The following is a 27,866-nucleotide window of genomic DNA, read 5'->3' on the forward strand; positions in this document are numbered from 1 at the left end:
CGCGCAGGCTCAGCGGCCATGGCTCACGGGCCTAGCCACTCCGTGGCATGTGGGATCTTCCCAGACCGGGGCACGAACCCGTGTCCCCTGCATTGGCAGGCAGACTCTCAACCACTGCGCCACCAGGGAAGCGCAGCGTGGGGTTTTATTGCCTCTTTCAAGGAGTTGGTGATCCAACAACAGGTTCAGATCGACTGCTCAGAACCTTGTTTTCGGCTCTGTGGGGAATCGCTGACGCTGCCCCTTCTGCCTTCTGCGCTGTTTACACAGGAAGCACCTCCTTCCTATCTCTGCACGGAGGGCTGCAAAACTGTAAATACGAAGGCCACGTTCAGTGCTGGGTTTACTCATGTCTCTGTTTAAATTAGTCAAAAGTAAGTAAAAATGAAAATTCAGTTCCTTAGCCACATTCCAAGTACTTAATTGCCACATGTGGCTGGTAACTACCTTAACAGCACAGCTAGGGGACATTTCCATCATCCCAGACTCCTGTTGGGCAGTGCTGTTTGCAGTGTTTAATTTACACTAAATGCCAAAGATGTGCCTTGTTTTCAGCGCCTGATTTCTTTGTCCATTTTTGCTGTGAGATAAGCTTCATAACACAGCCTTCTTTTTCTTTGTTCTAGTCTTTAGAAGAAGTATGTGACCTGCTGCACGCAGCCCCTTTCCAGAACATCTTACCAAGAGTCCACGTGAAAGGTGAGCCAGCCCTCTGACCAGGGCAGGGATGCATGTCTGTGTGGCCAGAGAGTTCTCTTTAGTTACAGGCCAGCTTTGTTTGAGTTTCGTGCCTGTTCAGTCATAACCTGGGGTAATTGGTAACATAATGTTGTTAAATGAGTATCAAATAACGGAAGTATTTAGGGCTGAAATGCTGTGTCCTGGATGTGCTTCAGAATAGCACGGAAGCAGAGGTGTTGGGTATCTATGAAAGAAGAGTGCCATCTCATGATTGTTGCAGCGGATGGGCACAGAGGATTCACTGTACTGTGCTGTTTTTGATTATATTTGGATTTTTCAGTAAGTTTTTAAAAGTGAATATTGAACAGAAAATCAATTCTCTGAGTTAAAATAGCAAATAAGCCAGTTCCATAAAAGAATTTTCAAAGAGAACCTACATGTATAACGTTAAACATTTTTCATTTGGTTGGATTTTGTTTGTTTGTTTTGACAAAATTAAACTTGTGCAGTTGTTATTCATACAAAGGAATAGAGTATAAAATATTTTTTTCCACTGCAGAGGGAGAGAGACTTGATGCCAAAATGAAAAGACTAGAATCAAAGTACGCCCCACTGCATCTTGTCCCTCTAATCGAAAGACTGGGAACCCCTCAGGTAATGCATGTTGGGGCTGCTGTCACTGCCGTGAGCTGGGCCCACACATTAGGCCACTAGCGGGGTTGGGGCTTGAGAGCACGGGCTCTGGGTCAGACCCAGCCCTGAAGCGTCATGAGGGGGGACGAGCCCGCTCAGCTGCTCAGGCCCCAGTGTCTCAAGTGGGGCTCGTAACAGGACCTTGTCACAGGGTGGCCGGGAAGTTTGAATGAGCTAACACGTGAAAGGGACTTAGAACATCACCTGGCACGTGAGACAGACACAGAAAACGTCGCTGTTTTTGTTGTCCGTCCCTTCACGAAGAAGGCCTTCTCGTAGGTTTTTAATAACAGAAAGCAAGGAGGAGTTCCGTGAACTTAGACCAGCTACATCAGAGTCTCTCAACCTCAGCACTGTCGCCATTTTGGACGAGATAATTCTGTGTTGTGGGGACTGTCCTATGAATTGTAGGACATTTAGCAGGATCCCTGGCCTCTACCCACTAGATGCCACTAGACCCACCCCAAGCTGTGTCAACCAAAAATGTCTCCACACATTGCCAGATGTCCCCTGGAGACAAATCACTCCCCGTTAAGAACAGCTATACTCGACAGTTCTCAACTCTGGAATACGTTTAGTGTGGTAAGACATACGGGTAATAGCTGACGTATTTATTTTGTTGGTACTTATTTCTAAAAACCCTCTTCTGCAAGCTGGGACAGTTTCCAGTGGGTCAAAAACAAAACTGGAGTACTTCAGTTTCAGCACTCTAGCCTCCTGTCATGCCCGTGACATTTTGTCCTTCCTACAGCAAATTGCAATAGCAAGAGAGGGGGACTTGCTGACGAAGGAGCGCCTCTGCTGTGGCCTGTCTATGTTTGAAGTCATCCTGACTCGGATCCGGACCTTTCTGGACGACCCCATCTGGCGTGGGCCCCTGCCCAGCAATGGGGTCATGCACGTGGATGACTGTGTCGAGTTTCACAGACTGTGGAGCGCCATGCAGTTTGTCTACTGCATTCCTGTGGGAACACACGAGTTTACAGTCGAGTAAGCGCGTGTGCTCGGGGCGAGCTGGGGGAGAGAACCTGGTGGCGGGCTAACACGGGGGACCACCTTCCTCTGGAAACGGACCCCCAAATTGCTGAGCTGCTATAAAAAGCTGCTCAAGTGGGGGCTCTTGCCTGAGGCCCAGCAAGTGCCTCAGGGCTGGGCTTCTGGAGTTCTCTGAACTCATGGAAACTTGTGCAGGTCAGGTGTACATTTTGCTAGATAGGAGGGCCGCAACTTCATGAACTCATTCTTCATGGAGGAGCCACAGTTTGCCAGAGGAAGCCCAAAGAGGTGTTTACCAGGGGCACACCTCTGCTCAGCATTCCAGGCGGGGCACGCAGGTGGTTTGGTCGCTGGAACCTGATCACTCATCCTACCTACTGCTTCTTGTCCCCAGGCAGTGTTTTGGCGACGGGCTCCACTGGGCTGGCTGTATGATCATTGTGCTTCTTGGGCAGCAGCGGCGCTTTGCTGTACTGGATTTTTGCTACCATCTACTCAAAGTCCAAAAACATGATGGCAAGGATGAAATTATCAAAAACGTGGTATGTGGAAGTTTCACAAAAAAAGATACTTTCTAGTTATTGTAAGTCGTTTTTCTGGAAATGTTTCTCATGCCAGGACAACTGAAGCATTCTTTTCACTCCCCAAATGAATCTAAATAGAATTAGTAAGTAGAAGAGTCTGGTACTGAAATACTAATGGTTCCATTTTCCTTCTGTTTTCAAGGTATGTAGACCTACTTCAAATTATAGAGCCTTGTAAGATCTGCAGTTTCAGATTATTGGCATACCCTTCAAGTCCTCTGGCTCCCTTCGTTGTAGTTAAAGTGTGTTTGGGGCTTTTTTAAAGATTTTTGTGTTTTACGGATTCTTTGTAATTGAATTCCAGAAAATACTCTGCCATTATCTTTTCAAATATTTTAGTTTTTCTTCCATTTTGGGACTTCAGTTAGGTATGTGTCAGACGGACTTATCTGGTCTCCACTTAATATCTCACGGTTTTCAAGGTCAGAAGTCGGGTACAGCACAATTCAGCTGGGTCCTCCATTTACAGTTTCACAAGGCCACTATCAGTGTGTCTGTAGGGCTGTGCTCCCTTCTGGAGCCTCTGGTCATGGATCTGCTTCCAGACTCATTCAGGTGGTTGGCTCAATTCAGTTCCTTACAGTTGGAGAACTGAGGTGTCCATTTCCTTTTCCTTGGCTCTCTGGGCTGTACCCAGAGTACTGTCTTCGTTTAACTAACTCACTTCAGCTCAGTCTGACCTGCTGTGCTTTTACTTTTGAAAGTCATTAGTTTATATTTAAAACGTTGATTTGCTGCTTCTTCAAATCTTGGTAGTAATTGATAATTTTATCTTCTTCATGGAATTTTTTTCCAATTTTTATTTCTTTACACATTTCATGTCTATATTCTTTTTTAGTTCTAGTATCTGAGGCCTCGAGGGGTATCTAAAACTCTAAAATGTTCCACTGTGTTGGACTTTTTTTTCTTTTTGTCTGCATCAGGTCTTAGTTGCGGCACGCGGGATCTCACTGCGGCACACAGGCTCTTCATTGCGGCACGCAGGTTTCTCTCTAGTTGTGGCACGCGGGTTTTCTCTCTCTAGTTGTGGCGCGCAGGGTCCAGAGCACGTGGGCTCTGTAATTTGAGGCATGCAGACTCTCTAGTTGAGGTGCGCGGGCTCTGTAGTAGTTGTGGCGTGCAGGCTTAGTTGTCCCGCTGCATGTGGGATCTTAGTTCCCTGACCAGGGATCAAATCAGCGTCCCCTGCATTGGAAGGCAGATTCTTTACCACTGGACCACCAGGGAAGTCCCCGTGTGTTGGATTTTATTTATCTGGCAGCTCTTGTTTGATAGGGTTTTTCCCTAGGATTTTCATTTACTGTTCATCTCTCAGAATTATTACCAACTTGGGACCACTTTAGCCTAATGAGAGGTCCAGGCTTTGTGGAGTCTCCAGGTGTAGCCCACCTTGCTTACTGCCCAGCCTGTCTCCTCATCCCACTGCTGCTGGTGGCATCTATCCCTGAGGAAGTCCTGGCTTTTGCTTTACTTCCTGCATAGACAGAACCAGCAGTGCTTGTGTTTTTTTTTTATCCGGTTCTATTATAGCATGAAGGTCTGTCAAAGCATCCTGTCCACAATAACTGGAAATATTTAAAACTTGTGTTATTACTAGTTTACTGGTCTTTCCCCATTGTCCATATTATCTTCATCTTTACATTCCTGGCTTTTAGGAGGTGTCCTATAGGTTCTTAATACCTGTTTGTTGAATAAATAGGTCTTTAAGTTTCACAAATGAATCTACAGTTAGTAGCATGAGACCAACAGAGAAATGTTGCAAAATATATTCATCGGTCCAATAGTTACATTAATGAGATGGTACGTGTCAGTAGTTTGCTATAATTTTTCTGAGAAAATATGAAAATCCTGACATTTTGACACATGAAGAATAAATGTGTAACTGTTATTAGTAAAACATCCTAATTTTAACTGTTGTATGTAGCCTTTGAAGAAGATGGTGGAGAGAATTCGCAAGTTCCAGATTCTAAATGATGAGATTATCACTATCTTGGACAAGTACTTGAAGTCCGGCGATGGAGAGAGCACGCCTGTGGAACACGTTCGCTGCTTTCAGCCACCTATCCACCAGTCTCTGGCCAGCAGCTGAGGGCATGTGTATCACCTGTTTTGAAGAGTCCCAGTACTGACTGCATTTAAGAACTATAAGGGCATGTTTTTCTTTCCATAAGCTAGTTAGATTTTTAGGAACTATTTTTCAGTATCTCTGTGCCTGTTAAAGGGGGTGTTTTCAATCTAAAAGCTTAATTTTATAAAGTTGACTTATTTTTCTACACTAAAATTGTATATACTTTTGGTAATTGGAAAGTCGGAGGATTTGGCTGCTGAGGGTTGCCATCATGTCCTTACAAAATTATTTTCCATTTTTCTATGGAATGTTCCAACAGCTAGCTATGTTATGAAGTGCTGCTGAGTTCATCCGTTTATCCTTTAACAAAGGATCCGTAACATTTAGGGAAAGACTTGTGAACTTAAGCAAGAACCTTAATTACCAGCTAATTGTGATAAAACCCATTACCAATTAGAATTAAACTTAATGATTATTTAGCTTTTGTTTAGGGATTTTTCCAGTTTTTTTATGAAAACCTTTTCTAAGTCATTTGTTTCTTTCCCCTTTTTGTGTCAGTGTTTCAGAAAATAGTGAACTTGATTTCTCTGCTTCTGCTAAATCCAGTTGTAACAAAATCTAATTTGTGAGGTATGATTTAAAGGTTACAGAAATAAAACTAATGAAACCTGTTTGTGTTCATTTACTGTGACCCTCCCTATGAGCCCTGGCTTGGGCAAGGTACTCTCTCTCCTCACTCGAGTGCACAAACCAGGCCAGGAGTCTAGGTTACCTGCAGCCTTGGGAGAAGGGACAAGATCATGATAGTAAAGCTTCCATATGGCTTTAAAAACGTTAATAAATACCAAAAAGTCCAGGTGCATCATCCATGGCACCAAATATAGTCTGTGAACTATTCTGTTGTACTGCTTAACCTTGAGTTACATAAAACATAACTGTAATGTGAAATAATAACCCTGGGGCCAGCATTCTGCTGCAGATTAAGAGGTAGCAGCTGTGCTCACCCTGTAATGAAAGTATAGAATATGATGAAAACTTAAGTTTAATGAGTAAATTTAAATAATTTACACTACTGAGTTTTATAAGACTTACTTACTTAATAACCAAATAAAAATTTCAAGTGCTGTAAGATGTTAAATAATTAAGAATTTATTACTAATAACCTGTGCATTCTCAATGAGGGCAATATCACACCCAAGGGAGTGAAAATTGGTTTTTATCTATTGTATACAAAGCACAGATATAGATACAGTACATAAACAAATATAGAGTTATATCTGTGGTGTTAAAATTACATGGAGAGAGGCAGTTAGAAAAAAATGTCTACAAAGGCTCCTTAGAGGGTCAATGATTGATACAATACTGGGAAAATGGAATTTATTTCATGAAACTTGAAAACTGTCAGCTTTGCCCTGATAAAGCCAGTGAACAGTGAGGCTCCTGTGGTGGCTACTTACACAGTGGGCCAAGCTGTGGGGCCTTGGGCAGGAGCAGCAGAATGGAAACAAGCCCAACCCACCAGATACTGACCCAAATTAGTTGTCAGTATTTTTGAGGCCAATCAATCAGTGACAGGTTTTGAAGCTGCATAGAATTAATTATAGTACTCTACCTTTTTTGCATATTTTTGAAGTTTTCTGTAAACTTTTTTTTATGGACATTTTTTAAAAAACCAAAATATATAGTGGTCCAAACAAAGCAAAGTAAAATATGTGGTACAAGGAAACCATATTTTACAAATATCCTGTTTATTCTGAGCATTCAGACTTAGAAAAGAACTTCGTTTCAATTTGTCTTTTTATTTCAATATGAGCTAAATTTAAGAAATTACCCTAGTCTTCTGACTTCATTTCCCAGAGTTGTTAGAAGAGCTAAATGACAATATAACTCCTTATGAAAATATATGGAAAAGTACAAGAGCTGATGTAAAAATGGTAATCAAGGTTCCAGGCATCAAGGGATTACTGAGTAACTGAAGAATAAAACCAGCCAGGCTGTAGTCCGACAAAGGGTACGCTGGTTTATTAACAAGGTGCCATCTAGGAAGGCCATCAGACGTTCACGGTGACAACTCACTGCCTGAGAAGTATTTCAGTGTGGTGATTTCCTACCTTTTTTGTTTTTGTTGTAAAAGAGTTTCCTTCATTTAATAACTTAGGAGTCTCTTAAATTAACATTTCAAAATTAAAATAATTCATCAAATGGGAGTCATTTTTACAGGTAAGGTAAATTACAGGATAAGGTATTGAGTTAATTTTGTTTTTTTAAATCAAAAAGCCTTAAAATGGTCAAGAATTGATAGAGTGGGCATGACAAATACACATTTCAGAGTTTCATCACCAATGAAAAAATAAAGCATTTTTATAGACTTAAAACTGTCATTAGTGCATTTAGATTTTGGTGAAGGAAAATTTAAAATACCTCTATAATAATACAATGTTAAAAGAAAGTGGCCATGTACTGAGGTCATTTTAGTGAGCTACCATCATTTAAATATAAGAAAAGTAATTTCTTGGTCCAGATTAGTGAAACCTTAAAAAAGATTGTCTCTAGAGAACATTATTTGAGAACAATGCTTTTTCAGACACATTCTGATACTCAAGTTCACTTTATAACACAATTATAGATTAACCTTTTAATTACATCTTTCTTATTAAAAAGCTGTCAGATTTCCATTTCTTCGGGAGATATTTTCAGCAGTGTGTTGTTCAATTCCACAGGTTAAGCTCTCTTCATTATTATTAAGAACTTCATACATATTACAGAGACTGCCATTCATTACTTTTTCATCTTTCCGAAAAGACACAGGCAGACTTGCGAGACTAAAGTTGACGTCTTTAAAGGCATGCAATAAGAATATTCCCACAATGATTGTAAAGAAGCCACTCAGAGTACCAATGACATCATCAACAGGCATATCTTGCCACTCCTTAAAAAGAATAGCTGAGCAAGTTAAAACCGATGTTGTAAAGAATACATAATATATTGGAGTCACGATGGAAGTGTTGAATATGTCCAGGGCCCTGTTCAGGTAATTAATCTGTGTGCTCACACAGACTATAAGGCTCAGCAGCAGAATCCAGGCCAGGGGATGTCGCAGCACAGGCTTTCCAGCAAACAGCTCTTTGATAGCAATGCCCAGGCCCTTAACACAGGAGACTGAAAACGCTCCAATTACAGAGCAGATTGTGATATACACAAGAATGTTTGTCTGTCCGTGGCGAGGTCCCACCACAAAGATTAATATCAAGGACACAATGACCACAAGTGTTGCAAAGACCACAAAACCTGGAGGAGGCAAAGTCAAATATTTAAGTCCTCAATAGGAAGGAGAAAGAAGTGGCCTTAACATAAAAATCAGCTTTCTTTTGCTGCCCCAGCAAAAAAGCACATTCATAAAAATTTAGTTAGAAGTACACACTGGAAGATTAAACTATGCTTCATATTCACAAATTATTATACATGTAACATTTTTAAAGTAGCATCTTAGGCCTCATAATTATACAGATATCCCTTGATCAACATGGGATTGAGCTGCGTGGATCCAATTATATGTGGATTTTTTTCCTAATACATACTGCAGTCCTACACAGTCTGAGGGCTGAATCTGTGGCTGTGGAACCTCAGGTGTGGAGGATGGACTATAAGTGGGTTTTCTCGGGTGCTCCTAACCCTTGTGTTGTTAAAGGGTCAAACTTACAGAAAACTGCATCAGGCTGATTCACAGCTGTCTATCCTAGAATATTGTACTACTTCCCACCCACTGGGGTGCTCTAACCCCAAAGACAGAATCAGAAACTAGTGGAGAGAAATCATGAGATGACCTTGAATGCTCAACGATTTATAGATGCTAAACAACATTTGTCTAAAATGAGTAAATTTTAAAAATATCTAGGGACAACCACTGGGGTAAAAAACAAATCACGAAGAGAACATGAAAATAACTGTCAGGGTTCAGGTTGGATATGGAGAATTGAACCCAGCATGATAATAGTAATGATTGTGTAGCACCATGGGCCAGGCACTTGTCTCAGCAATTTGCACCGATTAACTCATTCAACTGACAATTACCCTGCAGTACAGACGCTGTCATCTGCATTTTAAGATGAGGAAACAGACACAACAGTCATTTAACCTTTTTACTCCTCTAATTCTGTCTAGAAGGAAACTTCAAATTAGACAAATTACCATCCCCCCCAAATCAATAAAAACTACCATTAATTTCCTCAGACAGACAAAGATGAAATATGAGAGGAATCAAAGCAGTCAAAATCTGGAGAGAAAGTACTCTGAGGTTGCACCAACACCTCTGCTTGTTCCCTCAGGGCAAACACCAAACCTAGAGCAGGAGTGAGGATAGGCACGAAGGCCAGCAGAGAGTGGTAACCTGGGGCTTATGGATGTTTCAGCAGAGGAGGTAAAAAAAAAAAGAAAAAGTGGGAATTTTAGGCTAAGTAGCTGGGACAAAACAGGCCAAGATTCCAGAAAGGAGGGAACTGAAGAGGCGCACGTGAATTTTCTGTGTGGTGTCTGTGGGCACAGAGCTGGACACGCCTAGTCAGAGGGGCCAAGTGGACAGCCTGGTGAGGAGGCCAAAGGACTAAGCAGAGAGGCCCGCCTTGTCTTGGGCTGCCGAGACAAGACACTGGCAATCCACAGCTCGCCAAGCTGGAGAGTCCTAGCCTATCAGTTGGGAGCCAGAAGGGCTCTGACCAAGAATAATGGCAAAATGGAAAAAAACTAGCCCCAGCTTACAGGTTGAAGGTCATCTGCTTACTCTTATCTGCCTACCCAAAGAAATTTAAATTCTCTCTGAAGGAAGAAAACATCACTTAGAGCCTTTACACTTTTTAATACACTATGGCCAGCATTCAACTGAAACTGTCCAAAGACAAAACTAAATGACTGAAAACAAAAGAAAAAACAGACCATAGAAACAGGCCCACAAATATTAAAGTTTTCGGATAAAGACTTTAAAATACCTAGGACTCTCCAGGGACCTGATGCACCATACCATGCATGTGGCTGACAATACTGTACTGTACATTTGGAAACTGGTGGGAGGGTGAATTTGTTATGTGTTTTTTGCCACCAAAAAAAAAGGAATCAAAGTACAAAGCCAAGCTCTTGGAATTAAAAATACAATAGCAGAACTAAAAACTCAAAAGAAGGGTTGGAAGATTTGAGGAAATCTCCTCAAAAGACAGTAAAAAGGCAAAATGGGGAAAAAATATGTAAGAAAATTGATGGTCTAGTTCAGGAGGTCCAATCAACAAGAAGAATAAGAAGAATTTCACAAAAAGAAGAGTATCAAAGAAGTATTTCAATTGCTTCTAGCGTAAGGCATGATTTTTTAAATTAAAAAAGATACATCAAGTACCTAACACAATGGATAAAAATTAACCCGCATCTAGGCACATTACTGGGAAATGTCAGACAATGAGGGCAAAGAGGACATCCCTATATGTTTCCAAAGATCAGTCTCATATAAAAGATAAAGAATCAGGAATTCCCAGGCGGTCCAGTGGTTAGGACTGCACGCTTTCACTGCCAAGGACCCAGGTTCAATCCCTGGTCAGGTGACCAAAAATAAAAAAAAAAATCAATTGTGTTTGATTTCTCAGCAGCAATACTGGAAGTGAGAAGATAATAAGGTCATGGTAGATTAACATCTACCAAGACATCTTGATATATGCAGGGTCTCAAAAAGTCTCTCTTGTGTGCCTCTCTTGTCTCCTACAAGAGTGGCTCCAGCAAAATGAGGGTGCAAACCCAGGATTTGGGAGATAAGAGATCCACGAAAAAACAAAAGTGAAAGGGATCCCCCAGGATGCTGGTGAAGGAACCCAGGATGTTGATTCTGCTAGTGGCCTCAAGACATCAGTCTAAATTGAGGCCAAACAAGGCTCTTAGAGAGAGAGTTCCGTAAGAGATGACACTGCAGGAACACCAAATATGTCTGAAATTACTGAGAGTAGAATTAGATCACAGGGGAAAAATTACAGAATGGACTGATAAATTTGTAGAAAACTAAGCAAATAAGATCATTATTAGTTCAGGAAAATCAGAAGTCACAAGAAAGGAAGGGAAAAGTAATCATAATGTACTGTATGTCCAAGCTGAGAATAAAAGTTATGTAGTGACAATAATGTAAAACAAATCATTTAAACAAAACTAAATAGATACAACTGGTAATAGATATAATAATGCCTAAAGGCAAGGAAGTAGTAGCAATATAGCATGTTATTTAGAGCAGCAGCCCCCGACCCTTTTGGCACCAGAGGCTGGTTTTGTGGAAGACTGGTGGTGGGGGTGGGGGATGGTTCAGGCAGTAATGCGAGCGATGGGCGGCGGCAGGGGCAGGTGAAGTTTTGCTCATTTGCTGCTCACCTCCTACCGGGCGGCCCAGTTCCTAACAGGCCTCGGCCCAGTACCAGTCCGCGGCCTGGGGGTTGGGGACCCCTGATTTAGAGATACCAAGTTAAAGAACAAAAGAAACAAGGGCGGAGGGGCTGCCAGGGGAAGAAAATGACTGCAATTTCCCTGATAAGCCTTGTAGGACAACTGGCCTCTTCATATGCACATAAAATTTTGATTCAATAAAAACTATGTTGAAAAGTAAAATACAGTAAGACCAATAAAGCTTTTCTTTTTTTTTACCTGGATCTCCTAGCTTGTGAGACATTTCATTTAAAGTCTCAATCTCCTCTTCTTTTGGAGCATGAATAACCATAACTGTAGATCCCAGAATACTTAGCAAACATCCAATTTTTCCATGAAGGTTAAGTCTTTCATTTAGAAAGTATGAAGAAAGAATAGCACTAAAATGGGGAGAAGGTGGAGAATATTAAAATAATCAGCTACTTTTCTCATTTTTAAATATCAACACAACTCAGAATTTAAACTAATGAACTCAAACTAAAACACTGTGAGCTTATAAAGATTCTGGCTTTCAGCCAAAGTAAAGAAAATGCAAATTCAATCATAAAACGAAAGTTTCTGGGAACCACCTGTTTCATCATACACTAAACCAGTATAGTTACCATCTTTCTACTGTAGTACATCAATGTGAAATTTATAATAAACAGAGCTATGGTACAAATGTATATTCTATTTAAGAATCTATGTCCAAACCAATGCTTAATATTTGCTCAACTTTAATTTATCCCTACTGGTTGATGCATCCTTTGTACATTTTCATTTAATTCTATGTAATTTGCCTATTATATTATCAAGTTTTAATAATTTATAACTAGTTTTATCAAAATCTTTAAAAAATATAAACCTATAAATATAATGGCATAATATACAAAAATTAAGGATAAAAGACACATGCCATAATATATCTTTATTTATTATATATAATACATAACATCTTATATCTTTATATATTATGTATAATATATAGTATCTTGAAAATTATATAATTTGCATACTACATTGATTTATAAAGTACCATCTTTAAAAATAAAAATACCTATCAACCAACCAACTTTGGGAATAGTAGCCAAAATCCAGACTTCAATATGGGCTTAGCTGTTTGGGCTAATGATTAAAATAACAGAAACAGGACAAGTCTTGTACTGCTCCTTCCAAACAAGGATCCTGGGCCAGTCTTCAACCATGCCCCAATCAATGATTTTCTGTAGAAGGTACAGAAATCTATTCATCACCAACCACCACCTACCAAAGTATACATGTATCAAATGATAAATATTGTAACAAGTGCAACTTGGAGTTTTAAAAAACTGAAATTAAAGTAGAACTAGTGCTGACTTTGAACACAAGCAAGACAAAGAATAAAAGCATCTTCTCCCACAACTTGATAGCTTGCCCCCGCACAGAGGGTAACATTTCAAAAGCAAATTACTACGCAGCATAAAAAGTTCTCCACGTTGCTTAAACATAAATTATGCAGACCATGTGTGGTTAGATGGTACTGAATACTTCACAGGCTGAAGGCTGAAACCCTAGCTGTTGTTTCTACATGTGATGAGTAGGGTTCTTACCTCACTAGGACACTGAGTGCCCCTAACGGAGTCACTAGGGTGGCTGGTGCAAAGGCATACGCAGCAAAGTTGGCCACCTCGCCAGCTCCCACTTGGAGACAGACAACAAGAGAAAACTCTCAGATAGGAACATATCTAGTCAAAACGGAAATGCCTGCATTTTATTTACATTTATTTTTTAACATACTATTTCAATCATATCTAGCAATTTCTGTATTTTCTCCCATCTATTCACAAGGGTTCTCCTGTTAATTAGCAACATTAGAATAGAGTTCAAACCCATTAGAAACAATACAAATCTACAATTTCAATGGAAGACATCTAATTTATGTTTATATAGGTGTTTAAATTAAAAATTTTAATAGATATTTACATCCTATGACAACAAACACAAATCAGCTAAAAATGATATGAAAGCACTTCTTCCAAGTCTTTTTCACTAGCTCTTTTCTTTTTTAAAACCCAACTCTTATATTCAAAAGGTATTCTTAGGTTCCTACTATGTGCCAGATGCTGTTCTAGCATCAGGAAATACATCAGGGAGCAAAATAAAGATACCACTCTCCTAAGAGTTACATTTTAGTGAGGGAAAACAGACAAAACACGTATGTCAAGTATTTAAGTGTGCTATGAAGAAAACAAAGCAAGGGAAAGGAATGGAGAGCTGGTGACGGGCAGGACATGGTGCCAGGCAAAGATGCTCTGATAGGTAATTCTGACCAATCTGATATAGAGTGAGGGATTTACCAGCAGCTATGGGTATGGGGAAGGGGGAGAGACATCCCAAGCAGGGAGAAGAGCAAGTACAGAACTTTGACTCAAGACAATGTCTGGCATGTCTGAACAGCAAGGAAGCCAGGGTGGCTCCAGCAAAGCGAGCCAGTGGCAGAGAAGCCAGGGAGAGTCTCACAACGGATTTTAACTGAGCTGAAAAGCCACTGGGGAATTTTAGCAGGAGAGGGACATGTGATCTCATAAAACGATCACTCTTGGCTACTATTTTCAAAATGGTTATGCCAAATATCCTTTGTCTCTCACTCTCCCCAACATTCAGTATTGTCAGATTTTAAAGTTGGCTAATCGGTTAATGGGAAATGGGATTATTTTATTATGCTTTCAATTTGCATTTTCCCTTTTCATATTTATTGGCCAAGTGAAATCTTTTAGTGAAGTAGCTGTTCAAGGTTTTTCCCTGTCTATTAAGCTATTTGTTTTCTCTTATTGATTCTAGGTAATTCTTTATATATTTTGAACACAAATCTTTTGTTGGTTAGAAGCATTTTTTTTTAATACCATGACCTGCTTTTTTTTATTCTCTTAAACTCTTGTAATCAAAAAAGTTCTTGGGGGCTTCCCTGGTGGCACAGTGGTTAAGAATCCACCTGCCAATCCAGCGGACACGGGTTCGAGCCCTGGTCTGGGAAGATCCCACATGCCGTGGAGCAACTAAGCCCGTGCGCCACAACTACTGAGCCTGCGCTCTAGAGCCTGTGTGGCACAACTACTGAAGCCCACGCACCACAACTACTGAAGCCCACGCGCCTAGAGCCCATGCTCCGCAACAAGAGAAGCCACCACAATGAGAAGCCTGCGCACTGCAACAAAGAGTAGCCCCCGCTCACCGCAACCAGAGAAAAGCCTGCACGCAGCAACAAAAACCCAACACAGCCAAAAAATAAAATAATAAAATAAATTTATTAAAAAAAAAGAAAAGAAAAAAGATCTTGGGGCTTCCCTGGTGGCGCAGTGGTTAAGAATCCACCTGCCAGTGCAGGGGACACGGGTTCAAAGCCCTGGTCCAGGAAGATTCCCCATGCCATGGAGCAACTAAGCCCGTGCACCCTGACTACTGAGCTCGCGTGCCCCAACTACTCAGCCCACGTGCCACAACGACTGAAGCCCACTCGCCTAGAGCCTGTGCTCCACAAGAGAAGCCACCGCAACGAGAAGCATGTGCACCACAATGAAGAGCAGCCCCCGCTCGCCGCAACTAGAGAAAGCCTGCGCACAGCAACGAAGACCCAACGCAGCCAAAAATAAATAAATAAATTTATTTTTTAAAAAAAGTTCTTAATTTCTATGTCAAATTTTAAAATATCTTCCTTTATGGTTAGTGCTTCATACAACTTGTACAAGAAATCTGTCTCAAAATTCTTTATCCTCTAAATCCTTTAGTGTTCTGCTTTCACGTTTAAGCTTATAAACCACCTGGAGTTGATCTTTATACAGAGTGAAGTAGGAACCCTATTTTCTTTTCCAGATGGATTGTTACAGCAATATTTACTGAAAAGTACACTTCCCTATTTCAATACCACCTCTGTCATAAATATACTGCCCATGGACCTATTCTATTGCCTCATGTATCTATCTTGTTATAATACCATCCTGACTTAATTAGTGTAACTTCATTAAGTCTTGATATCCAATAGAACAAGTCCTTTCACCTTTTCTTCTTAAAGAGTATCTTTGCTTTTCTTAGACTTCTGTATTTCCACACAAAATTTAAAATCAATTATCATGTACCACCTAACAACCTAGTTTCAAATGGAATAGCATTAATCCATATATGAGCATGGAGAGAAACGACAATTTTACAATTACAACTATTGTTGTATTTGTTGAATACAAATACAAAACTATTGTTGTATTGTTGAATCTTTCAATCCATGAAAATGACATATCCCTCTACTATTCGTCTCAGTAATGTTTTCATTTCCTCTGTGGGAATCTTTACCATCTTTTGTTAGATTTATAACTAATTCCTGTTTCTTAAAATTATATGCTGATGGTAACATTTTAACATTTCATTTTCTAATTGTTGCTGATATATAGAAACACAGCTAAGTTTTGTATACTAACTTTGTATCCAACAACCTTGCTAAATTTTAAATTTATAACTCATCTGTATGTTCTTTGGAATTCTTATACCCACAATCATATAATCAGCAAATAACAACAGTTTATATGTTCCTTTCTAATCCTATTTTCTCCCCTTGACTTTCTGCATTGGCTAGAAATTCCAGTAAAATATTGAAAAAGTGATGAGAGGTTATTTGCTTGTTCCCAGTTCCAAAAAGTTAAGTCTTCAATATTTCCCCATTTTTGCGTTTACTGGGCAATTGTTGGTTTTGGCTTTCTTTTGTTAGCGTTTTTTTTTGGTTTTTTTTTGGGGGGGGTTTTGGCTTTTTTTTGTCTTAGAAATCCTATATCATATTAAGGAAATTCACTTAAATTATTAATTTGAAGTGGTTTCTTTATAGTCATGAATAGCTGAATTTTACTGAAATAATTTTTCTCCTTCAATTTAACATGGTAAATTACAGTGATTGGTTTTCCAGTACTATGCCAACTTTGCATCAACAGAATAAATCTAACTTGTTCATGCTATACCATTTTATTTGTAATTTTTACATATATGTTCGTGAATGAGACTAGACTTGATTTTTCCTTTCTTATCCTGTCCTAATCAGCTTTTGGCATTAGAATTATGCTAGCTTTTTAAGAAGAGTGAAGGAATATATACTGCTTTTTCTATTATTAGGAAATTTCTCAAGACTACAATTATTTCTTCTTTAAATGACTGAAAAATTTACCAATGAAACCATCTGGGCCCAAGGTTTAGTATATGCAAAGGTATTTTTTTTGGCTGCGTTTGGTCTTAGTTGTGGCATGCGGGATCTTTCATTGCGGTGTGTGGGCTCTCTAGTTGTGACATGCAGGTTTTCTCTCTAGCTGTGGCATGTGGGTTCTACAGTCGTGGCACGCAGGCTCCTAGTTGAGGCGTGCAGGCTCAGTAGTTGAGGTGCACAGGCTTAGTTGCCCCGTGGCATGTGGGATCTTAGTTCCCTGACCAGGGATCAAACCCACATCCCCTGCTTTGGAAGGCGGATTCTTTACCACTGGACCACCAGGGAAGTCCCATATGCATAGGTTTTAAAATTATAGATTCAACTGTGTTAAGTTAGAGGAGTATTCCAGTTTTCTATTTCCTCATGAGTGTTGATAAATTTTACTTTTCAAGATATTCTGTCTACGTTTTTTTATCAACTGGAATAAATTTTTCATAACATCCTGTTAATACCTAGAAAACCCTAATTACATCACCTAGCTATTCTACCTTCTCCTTTTCTTGATCAGTTTCAAGGTTTACCAAGTTCATTATCCTGATCACAGACCCAAATATTTGCTTTCATGCCCTGTTTTCTATTTAAATAATTTCAGCTTTTCTCTTTATTTCCTTCTACATTTTGGGGTTTATTCTGCCATTCTTTTTCTATTTTCTTGAACTAGATGCCTCACCTTTCTCATTTTCAATTATATTTATTTGAAACCATAAATTTTACTCTAATTACTTCAGTTATATTCCACAAATTATGATATTCTGTACTTTGTATCAACATATTGAAGTATTTTCTAAATTAAACATATTTTAAAAATATTTTCTAATTTCCATTCTGACTTCTTTGAACCATGGGTTACATAAAGCATATTTCTAAGTTTCCACACGTGTTTTTCACAATATCTTTTTGTTACTATTTCTAATATAATGATCTGTGAAAAGACTTCATCAAATCCTTTGAAAAATTAAAGACTGGCTTTATGGTCCTGCAAACAGTCCATGTGCATCAATATTCCATATGCACTTAAAAAGAATGTAGATCTTAAGTTGCTGAGTTCAGTGACTTAAGTGTGTTAAATCTGCTGTTCAAATTTTCTATCACCTTAAGGTTTTACTCTGCTTTCCCCATCAACTGCTCAGAGTGTTACATTAAAATCTCACTGTATGATTTTGGATTTGTCTATTTCTCCTTGCTATTCTGTCAACTGCTGCTTTGTATATAAGGCCATATTATTAAATAAAGTTAGAACTGTTAAACTTCCTGAATTGAACCCTTTGTCTTAAGAAATAATCCTCTGTCTCTAGTATTGTTTTTTGCTTTGAATTATACTTTTTCTAATATCAATAACAGAAATCTCAACTTTTTTCAGGCATGTTTTCCCATCCTTCCCTTTCAGCCGTTCTGTATCTCATGTTTTACAGTGGACCTTGTAAAAGGCATGTAGTTGTTTTTGTTTGTTATTTGTTTTTATAATTCCAGTAGAATAATCTTTGCCTTTTAACTGGGGCATTTCGTGTACAGTAGTTATTGATATATCTGGATTTAAATATACCACCCATTTTAAAAGATTTTCTTTTCAAAAGTTTAAAGAATAATGCAACACTTCAAATTTTCAGAAAAACAGAATAAAATATAAATGACAGCTATATATCCACCACCCAGACTCCCCAAGTGGCATCACCTAACTGACCCTTATTAGTCCAGTTCACAAGTTCTCTCTTTCAACTGCCTGCTCTGGAGTCTGCGATTACCTCTAGGGCAGAAGTATCTCCAGCTTATCCTGAGCTCTATGCTTTTCCCTGATCTAGGCTAGCTAATTCTTCACTAACATGTTAGCTCTTTAATGCTTTTAAGAGGATGCTTTTTTATATCCTGTCCAGACTTTTAACGTATTTTCAGCAAATCTTATTAGTTTTAGCTTCAAAACACATCCAGAATTCTACCACTTCTCACCATACTCACTGCTATTACTCTGGGTCCATGCCATCACAACCTCTTACCTAATTATTTCAATAGCTTCTTACCTGGTTTCTCTGCTTTTGCACCTATGCAGTCTGTGCCTCAACACAGCAGCCTGAGAGTTCCTATTAAAACCTGAGTCCGATCAGGTTACCTCTTCACTCAAGCCTCCAATGACTCCCCATCAAACATAAAAGTCAAAGTCCTTTCTATAACCTACAAAGCCCCACATGATCTAGGCCCTTATTACTTCTCTAAACTTACCCCTACTGCTTCCCTGCATATCCACTCCCTTACTATTCTTGCCTCTTTAATGTTTCCTGAGGTTTTAGTAATCCAGTACTGTATAACAAAGCACCCCCCAAAACTGGCAGCTTAAAACAACAAAAGCCATGTTTTCTGTTGGTCAAGACTTAACGGTTTCTCATGGTTTCTGTTGATCAGTAGGTACTTCCCACTCAGGGTTTTTCAAGAGGTTGCAGTCAAGATACGATCTGCAACCTGTACCTTGCTACAATCTGGAGGACCCAGTTCCAAGATAACTTACTCACATGACTGGTAAGTCAGTAACTGGTTATAGCCTGGGGACCTCTCCTCAGGCTGCCTGACTGTCCCCCAGCACAGTAGCTGGCTTCAGAATGACCAATACAATCATCAAGGCAAACCTTAATGCCTCTGATAACTCAGTCACATCATCAATTCCGTTGTATTCTTTGATCACACCAGGTCAGCACTAATTCAATGTGAAAGGGGATCATAGAAAGATGTGACCACCAGGGGATGAGGATCTTTGTGGGCTATCTTGGATTCTGCCTACCACACTTTAAAAGGCCAGGCATGGTCCTGCCTCATGGCCTTCATATTTATTACTTCCTCCTGCTTAAAATGTTCTTCCCCCAAATATCCATATGGCCAGCTTCCTCAATTCCTTTATGTCTTTTACTCAAATATTATCTTTCCAGGGAGGGCTGCCCTGGCCCCCTAACTAAAATCTAAACCTATCCATCCTTCACTTTATTACATCCCTTCCCTACTTTACTCCTAGCAAGTGTTAACATTTATCACTAATACACATTTTATCTTGTTTATTTTGTTGTCCATGTAGAATGTAAAGTCTCATGTGGTTAAGAATTTTTTTGTTTGTGTATTCTGTTTGCTATATCTCCAGCACCTAGAACAACTGGCATACAAAAACTGATCAAGAAATATTTGCTGAATGAATAGTCAAATCAGTCTCTTTCTTATTTCAACTGCCCTTAAACTTAGAAAAAAGTTTACATAATTTAATCTTGAATACTTTGAAGACTTAGTGTCTTAAGGATCACTTTTTCCATGTACCCTTTAAAAGGTAATCATCAAAATAAGCATGGACAGTCTTCTCAAATGCATATCTCATTTCCAATTTAGAATGAAAATTAATGGAGGGACAGGAATTAAAAACAGGATGTGTTCTATGATCTTTCACTTTCAAAATTACCTTTTTAAACTGAGCATAATTTTAAAAAATACATATATATATCAGACATGTTTTAATCAAGTAAATGTCTTCTCATTCAAATTAAGTAAATGTCTTCTCATTCAAATTAAATAAGCTATTAAACTGCAAAATGACTTTTACAGGCTTAAATTTTACATATTTTGTGTTTTGTTCATTTACAAAAACAGAATTTATTTAAAGTTTTAAAACTGCTGGTAATATGAGGCTGTAATAGTATATGTAAATATTTCAATATACAGCTATAATATTTTCTTGAAATGTCCTCTATACATACTTGATAGCAGTCCAGCCCACCACAACCATTCTTTAAGATATGCATGGCCACCTTGACCTGTGAATGAAAACATATTTCACCTCTTTGGAAGAGTGCCAGACTTCAATAAATTTATGACAACTATTAGTAATGACAGATTTTAAAATATCATTTGCTAATTATTACTACATTGAATAAAGATTTCATCATGATTACATACGGGATTTCTTAGATAATATTTTTATGATTATCTTAGAAAAGGGAATGTGAGGATGTGAATGTAAGTGACGCATATTCAGTTCATACTTCATTCTTTTGTTTTGTGAACTCAGTTTCAATAAATAAAGAAACTGAACCTATAAGAAGTAGCCCAACTTCAAATGAATCAGATAGTGGACAAGCCACTTAGGTGTGGGTGAGCCCCACTTATGAGGTAGTAACCTTGGAGAAAGGGGTCCTATATTGACCAGACATAAAAAGACTGAGCACTGCTCACAGTGTGGGGCTTCCAGGATGCTCATGCTGCCTTTTTACTTGACTTTCCTCCAGTCTAAACTAATAAGATCCGAAAGCAATCAGTACTTAAGCCGTTGTTCAAAAGAAAAAGCCAAAGTGAATGAACCCCTCGACAAGCGTATCCACATGGGCAATGAGTACCTGCCTTAGGAATGAGGATACACTTGTTCAAGCAGCATATGCCAATACTTTCTCCTCTCTGCACTAAATCTAATAGAGGCCATTGTTTTAAGAGAGTTTAATTAGGTTTGGCCATAGAGATGGCACAGAAAAGAAGAAGGTAACATTTTTTACTGCCAAAGCAGGTTTTCCTATGAGGTCAGAACTGGGGCAGAGGCTGAATGACAGAACATGACCAGAATGCAAAATAATTCTGAGAGCTGTTATGATGCACCAGACGAAGTCAGGGGGGTTCAATCACACTGGGCATCCCCCAGGGTCTCGTGACTTATCAGTAATTTCTGGGGATCAACCTACACCACCCATCAGAATTTCACGCAACTGAGTACACTTCAACCTTAGGAAGCCCTCTCTTTCCTTCCTGCCAATTGGAGATCATCAGAAAAAATGTCTAAGGAAAAGTTAAACTTTTACTATCATAGACAAAAGATCCTAGCCTTCAATAGGATTCTGATTCTATCCACATACCTTCATTTCCTTCTCTGCAGTCATATCAAAATTTAAAGGAAAGGCTGGATGCTAATTGGGCATTGGTCCCTACTCCCACTTTGATAATAACTCCAAGAGCGAGTAGTTAACTTATTTTGACATCTTCTTACTTTTTATTTTTCTCATTACAAAAATGATTCTCTATAAACATTTACAACTCTTGCACAGTTCAATGTTTTAAATATAGTCACTAGGAATGAAGATATGGTCTTCTACAGTCAAAGAACCCAAGTACATAAGCATACACTGATGTCATTTCAAAGTCACATAGGGCATAAATAACCTACCTGCTCTCATGGAGCCTTTTCTGGCAAGTCGCAGAAGGCCTTTTTTTTTCAAAATGAAACTCCCTCCAATGAAAATGCTGGAGCTCATAGCCAATCCCAGACCAATATAAAAGTCATATTTTCCACGGCCCTGGCTCATTTCGTTTGTTACTTTAAAAATTCCTGTGAATCACATTGATCAAGAACAGAGAAACTGCTGGTGCTGGAGGCAGGATGATGCAGTCTTCAAATCTAAATGATGCAAAAGAAAATGAGATTTTTCACAGAATGACAGGATGCATGACCATATACAATTCAAAATTTTACTCTTTCTCTTTTCATAAAATAATAACATTTCTATTGGTACTATTAATTAACATCAATATATTTACCATTTGTATTTAGTGCTAATCTAATTATATTTCTTCCAATTATGGCAAAAGATGGGGTCTTGATATAAAACCATACTTAAAAACTGAACTCATAGGGACTTCCCTAGCGGTTCAGTGGTTAAGACTCCAAACTTCCACTGCAGGGGGAGAGGGTTTGATCCCTGGTTGGGGAATTAAGATCCCACATGCCATGCGGTGTGACCAAAAAAAAACCAAAACAAAAACTGAACTAATAGAAACAGAGAGCTCCCAGAGCTAGCGGGTAGGGGGTAGGAGTGAAGGTGGTTAAAAGGTACAACCTTCCAGTTACAAGATAAATAAGTCATGGGGATGTAATGTACAGCACAGTAACATAGTTAATAATACCGTATTGTATATTCGAACATGGCTAAGGCAGTAGATCTTAAAAGTTCTCATCACAAGAAAAAAAATGTGTAACTCTTGTGTGGTAATGAATGTTAACCAAACTTAATGTGGTAATCATTTTGTAATATATACATTATCTGGTACACCTTAAACTAATACAGTGTTACATATCAGCTATAACAATAAAACTGGGGAAAAAATTAAAAATAAAACCACATTTAAATTGATTTTATAAACTGTGGTTTCATATTTTTATAATGTTTCCAGTCTTAGCTGGATAGTCCATAGTAACAAAACTTTGCTGTTAAGACAAAACCTTCTAGGGACTTCCCTGCCAGTCCAGTGGTTATGACTCTGTGCTCCCACTGCAGGGGGTACAGGTTCAATCCCTGGTCGGGGAACTAAGATCCTGCATGCAGCGCAGTGTGGCCAAAAGTTAAATAAGTAAAATAAATAAATAAATAAATACATATTTTAAAAGTTAGTTTCACCAAAAAAGAAAAAGAAAAAAAACTTCTACAGAATGAAAGTCAGGCATAAAAACATACAAATCTAGTCTGCAAATACATTTACCAATTTCACAAATGTGTCCTTTTTGAATAATCTATACAGAGAAAAAATTTTCTCACTCATATATTTTCTTCTTAGAAATCTATGTAGACATAAGCATTTGGTAATTTATTTCTTATTTAGCCTATTTGGGGGTGTGTAAGGAGAAGGCAGATGTCACATTATTTTGTGAGCAGAGGATGATGATTCTAACAGACAAATGTTTCCCAGGGTGTATGTATAGTACTGGTGGACTTTTTAGAGAACATGCGGGCCATGGGACCTAGAGGACTTGAGTCATAAGGCCAGAAAGGATGCAGTAGCATACCAAAGACTGCAATTTTTTTTCCAAATAGCCAAAACTCAGAACTCTGCTGACAAACAAACTAAAGCAAAGTGTAGAAAGTGGAGGTAAAAACATTTACTTAGCTGCAAGATTTATGATTGGTTATAACTAACTGCCAGTCCAACTTTCTGGTATGTCCTGAGATTTTTAGTCCCACAATTTAACAACTGAATCCCAGAACTAATCTGCAACTCAGTCAGGATCCTTAGTCATTAACCCTCACTAACTAGCCAAATGTTTCCATTATTCAGGTTATGGGACTCAGGCTTTTCATAAAAGGAACTTAACTTCCTATCTACCTAGCCCCTCAATTACCTTATCCATCCACTCAAACAGCTTTTACTGAACATATACTATGTGCACGAAGCATTATGATAAGCTCTCTGGATAAAATGGTAATAGCTTTTAGACTTCAATGGGGAGACAGACAAGCGACAGATTATAACGGGGTTGGGGGATAAGAGAAATAGGTGAGGGAGATTAAGGGGTACAAACTCCAGTTACAAAATAAATGAAACCGGGATGAAAGGTACACTATGGGGAATACAGTCAATAACAATGTAATATCTTTGCACGGTGATAGATGGTAATTAGGCTTATTATGGTGATCATTTCTGTAACATATAGAAATATCAAATCACTATGTTGTACACTCAGAACTAACATAGCGTTACAGGTTAATTATACCTCAAAACAAACAAACAAAACTTTTGACACTAAACTTCCAGGTATGAAAAAACATCTTAAAAACGGTACTTACTGTAATTGAATACCAAAGATTTGACAATATACTTAAACACAAAGGAATGAAGCTCTCTGCAAATATGCTATAGTTTTTCAAATCTGGTGGCTTAGTTTGAATCAATTCCTTTACTTCTACTTCTTATCAATAAGTAAAAGTACAAAAATGAAAGATAAATTTCAAATCTACAATTAAACTGCTCTATCACCAAAAGAAAAAAAAAAATATAACAAAAATAAGTGCTTACAGGTTCCCACCACACCGTGAACAACTGGTTTATCCACGTTTATGGCCCAGTCACCCTCAGCAGAATGCCAGCTCCTGGGCTCCTGCACGAGTCACCTTTTTTTATCCTGTGTACTCAGCTATCTGGTAGTCTCATGTCTCAATACATGTTTGGAATCATATAATTGGTCCTAAAAAATAAAGTTGGCTATTCATGAGTGGTCATTAGTAGACAGAAAACCACTGCATCACTCATATCAGCATCCTAAAATGTAACCACTATCTTATAGACTATAAACTGAAGAACTGTAAAAAGTTGTCAAAGTATACTGGGAAGTCATAGTACCACATACAAGTGAACACGCAAAGATAATAGTAATAACGGCTGGAAAATGGGAGTAAAGAAACCTGGCTACCAAACACGTCAGCCCACTTGGCAGGTATATCCTTCTAATGAGCAAGAGTCACCTAACTTTAATGAAACCTCTTCCTTCAACCGTTACGTTCATGGAACAATGTTCGTAATTATGATTCATACAAGTTCTACTGAGGAAATAACTACTTAAATCTTCAAAAATCTCCCTTTTGAAGGTCTGAACAGAACAAGCCAAATTATAGTCTGAATGTTCTGGATCAATAAGATGGAACTTTGTTATCTGCAAGGATGATACCCAGAAACAAGTCAGGTTTATCTGTAATTCCAATCCCAGTATAATGATAGCCTCACAAATACAAATTCAGACTTTAATTATATAAACCTGACCTTCAAATGCCAAATGTGTAACTACTAATTTACTAATACTTACTAACACTTAATGTTAAATTTCACTAAATGCAAGTTAGTGGTGTAAGGTCTAAAATTAAGACCCAATATACTGTGCTGCCTTGACACCTGGTAAAACTGGGATGACCTGACCACAAGTTCCTGCCCTCCCCCACTCTGCTTTCATGGCTAGGTCCCGAAGCCAAACAACTCTACTTATCATGGGGACCAGGCACATTTCCTGCTTATCCTTGAGTAGTGGGCTTCACTGCCTTGACAGACTGCAGAATTATTAAAACCAGCTAATCACATCCTCCTGCAGGAACCAAGGGGCCCCTCAACCTCTTGCACTACAAAGCCTGCCTCCACATTCCCTGGTTCTTTCTCTGCAGCCCCCGTGTGGCCCTGTGTGGTATGCGGTGTCCTCCTCCTCGATGAGTAAAAGTGACTAATAAACTGCTGTCTAATAAACTGCTCTCACATGTCCAGTGTCAAAGGGAGGGAATCCACACCCTACCCCCAACCAACAAAGTGAAGAAGAGGTGATTAAACCAATACCTTATAATGTAATCTTACTCATTTTATCCAAAGATCACTGAAAGTTCACTATTCTTAACTTTACTATGTCTACATATAAATTTTTTCCACTTGTTACATAAAGTTGCATGATGCTATTTAAAATCTTTTTCCCTCTTTTTTTTTATTGCTATTGACTTATTGTGGAAAATTTCAAACACACAAAAGTAGACAGAAGGCCTTTTTTGAGCAGTTGGGTCAATCATTTATTATGCATGTGGCTTTGGAGAGCTGTACCCCTCATGCCCACTTCATTTCCCAACACAGGATCATGGCTCCCTTGAGACAAGTCATCAGTGCCCAGCCACACTACAGCCCTCCCATCCTCCTTTCCACTACTTAGAGGCTGCTCTTCACTCCAGGCCAGGTCACACTTCAAGCTATGCTACAAAGACTTCTCGAGTAGCTATAGCCCACAGGCATTTTCTCTCCTTTGCACTCATTTTATTTACAGACAGCTTCATAAAATTTATTTTTTAATTACTGTTCTATGTTCAAAGATAAATTCTAAGTTTCTTAAAGACAATGACTGGTTCTTTGTAGTGGTTTCTCCACAAAAGGCACTCATTTATAGTGGCAAATACGATTTATAAGCTTTTCTAGAATTAAGGTTATTTGTTGTGCTTGTTCGTTCACTTACTGAACTACAATGATGTGCATGTGGGTGGGGAAGGGTGCCAAGTAACATAAAAGTTACATGCCATCAAGTTATAAAGCAGCCTTCAGCCACTAAACTAAGTAAATGAATCATCTCATTTCACTTACAGTTTGAAAACAGGACGTCCGTGGACACAGCGGCAAGTCGGAATCTGCTTGGAAGTGCAGAGAAGTTCCTCCGCACTATGTGGGGACAACAATGGACACACAGAAGGACGTTCAACCCCCAAAGCAGCAGCCAGTGATATATACCTGTGGAGAATGTCACACAGAAAATGAAATAAAATTACGGGATCCAGTCTGAGGCAGAGAATGTGGATACAGAATAATGCACAAGAAAAGGACTAAAAGATGGGTGGTTTTTGATGCTCGGTGAAACATGAAATTCTGAGGACTATCTTCATTTGTATTTGGATTTGCTGTTAATGTTGTTGTATAGCTTTTGATTAGTGTACTTCATGAATACAACTATATATACATAATTTCATTTTAAAAACCATATTGTATTTAGAGATCTATTAATAGTTTATATAAAGATATTACTTTTTGTTCAATTAAAAAAAAAAGGAAAGAAAATAGGACATCAGTGTGAATGTCCTGAAAGGAATAGTTGCTTCACTATTCGCTGACCTGGTAATGTTCTATTCCTACTCTGTGTAACTGAAGGTCAATCATAGCCAAGAGAGCCTGAAACAGAGATTATTTTTTATTTCTTAAGGATTAGCTATGAGGTAGGGCCAGGTTTAAAGACAGCTAAAAAAGAAAACTTGCTAAGTTTCACTTCATCTAGGTTCCCAAACCAGATATGACGAGCTCCAGGTGGTAACCTGCCCATGTTACCTCTTAAAGGGACTCAGGTGGAAGGTCCCAATCCCCTACCCCTGGCTGTTACTGTTTATTTATATGTGGCCATCTGTTCAAGAAACATACACTGAGTAGCTACGATGTGCCAGGCATTGGAGTTATAAAGATGACCAGAAGTTCCTGTCCTTAAGAATTCCACAGCTAAGGGAGAATTCTGAAAATAAACTATTCAAATTTTAAACACACTCAGACTCTTAGAATTTTCAGCTTGTTCTTTCTAAACTTTAACACACTTAATTTTCACTACTGATTTCACCAATATCTATGAATACTTATACTGTTAACTTCCATTAAATGCAATTATGTCAAAAATGAAATTAATATAGCTCAAAGAAAATAATTATGAAATTGGTCTACCTCCTTCTAAAACGTGGAGAACACATAATTTGAGGAACAGGAAAACATGCACTAGCATTCTAACACCTATACAAAAGGCCTAAATTAAGATTTGTCTTGGGAGTTAGAGTTCCAAAACAAAGTTCCCTGGTGGTCCAGTGGTTAGGACTTGGTGCTCTCCCTGCCATGGCCCTGTGTTCAATACCTGGCAGGGGAAAGACCCCACAAGCCACACAGC

At 38.7% G+C, this 27,866-nt stretch overlaps 2 protein-coding genes and 1 pseudogene across 4 annotated transcripts in view; 2 read left to right on the plus strand and 1 right to left on the minus strand.

The window, feature by feature from the left end:
• CYFIP1 (cytoplasmic FMR1 interacting protein 1) overlaps positions 1–5,687 on the plus strand; it is a 93,375-nt gene extending 87,688 nt beyond the window's left edge. For both annotated transcript variants that reach the window (XM_082840694.1, XM_082840693.1), the window contains exons 27-31: positions 627–699; positions 1,241–1,335; positions 2,126–2,364; positions 2,765–2,912; positions 4,879–5,687. In XM_082840694.1, the coding sequence (XP_082696820.1) occupies positions 627–699; positions 1,241–1,335; positions 2,126–2,364; positions 2,765–2,912; positions 4,879–5,043 (720 nt within the window). In that variant the 3' untranslated portion in view covers positions 5,044–5,687. The remainder of the gene's footprint in view (positions 1–626; positions 700–1,240; positions 1,336–2,125; positions 2,365–2,764; positions 2,913–4,878) is intronic.
• A 729-nt stretch (positions 5,688–6,416) lies between these two features.
• NIPA2 (NIPA magnesium transporter 2) lies at positions 6,417–26,676 on the minus strand. Its single transcript, XM_082841339.1, has 6 exons — positions 26,537–26,676; positions 21,834–22,064; positions 20,383–20,439; positions 13,032–13,122; positions 11,683–11,843; positions 6,417–8,310 (listed from the first exon to the last, which is right to left on the minus strand). The coding sequence occupies exons 2-6, from the start codon at positions 21,970–21,972 to the stop codon at positions 7,676–7,678; spliced, it is 1,083 nt and encodes a 360-aa protein (XP_082697465.1). The 5' UTR covers positions 21,973–22,064; positions 26,537–26,676; the 3' UTR covers positions 6,417–7,675.
• LOC309963155 (DNA-directed RNA polymerases I, II, and III subunit RPABC4-like) lies at positions 26,628–27,063 on the plus strand (annotated as a pseudogene). Its single transcript has one exon. The product of its transcript is annotated as a DNA-directed RNA polymerases I, II, and III subunit RPABC4-like (transcript).
• Positions 27,064–27,866: the final 803 nt, after the last annotated feature.

The sequence above is a fragment of the Leucopleurus acutus genome (genome assembly GCF_964270905.1).
Source record: "Leucopleurus acutus genome assembly, chromosome: 6".
Classification (NCBI taxonomy): domain Eukaryota; kingdom Metazoa; phylum Chordata; class Mammalia; order Artiodactyla; family Delphinidae; genus Leucopleurus; species Leucopleurus acutus.

Excerpts from the sequence above, each read along its gene's own strand:
- NIPA2 (XM_082841339.1), bottom strand. The coding sequence starts at position 21,972 with ATGAGCCAGGGCCGTGGAAAATATGACTTTTATATTGGTCTGGGATTG. Across the intron at positions 11,844-13,031 it reads GCACTCAGTGTCCTAGTGAG|TGCTATTCTTTCTTCATACT; the intron begins GTAAGAACCCTA and ends TCCCCATTTTAG. Across the intron at positions 8,311-11,682 it reads TCACAAGCTAGGAGATCCAG|GTTTTGTGGTCTTTGCAACA; the intron begins GTAAAAAAAAAG and ends TGCCTCCTCCAG.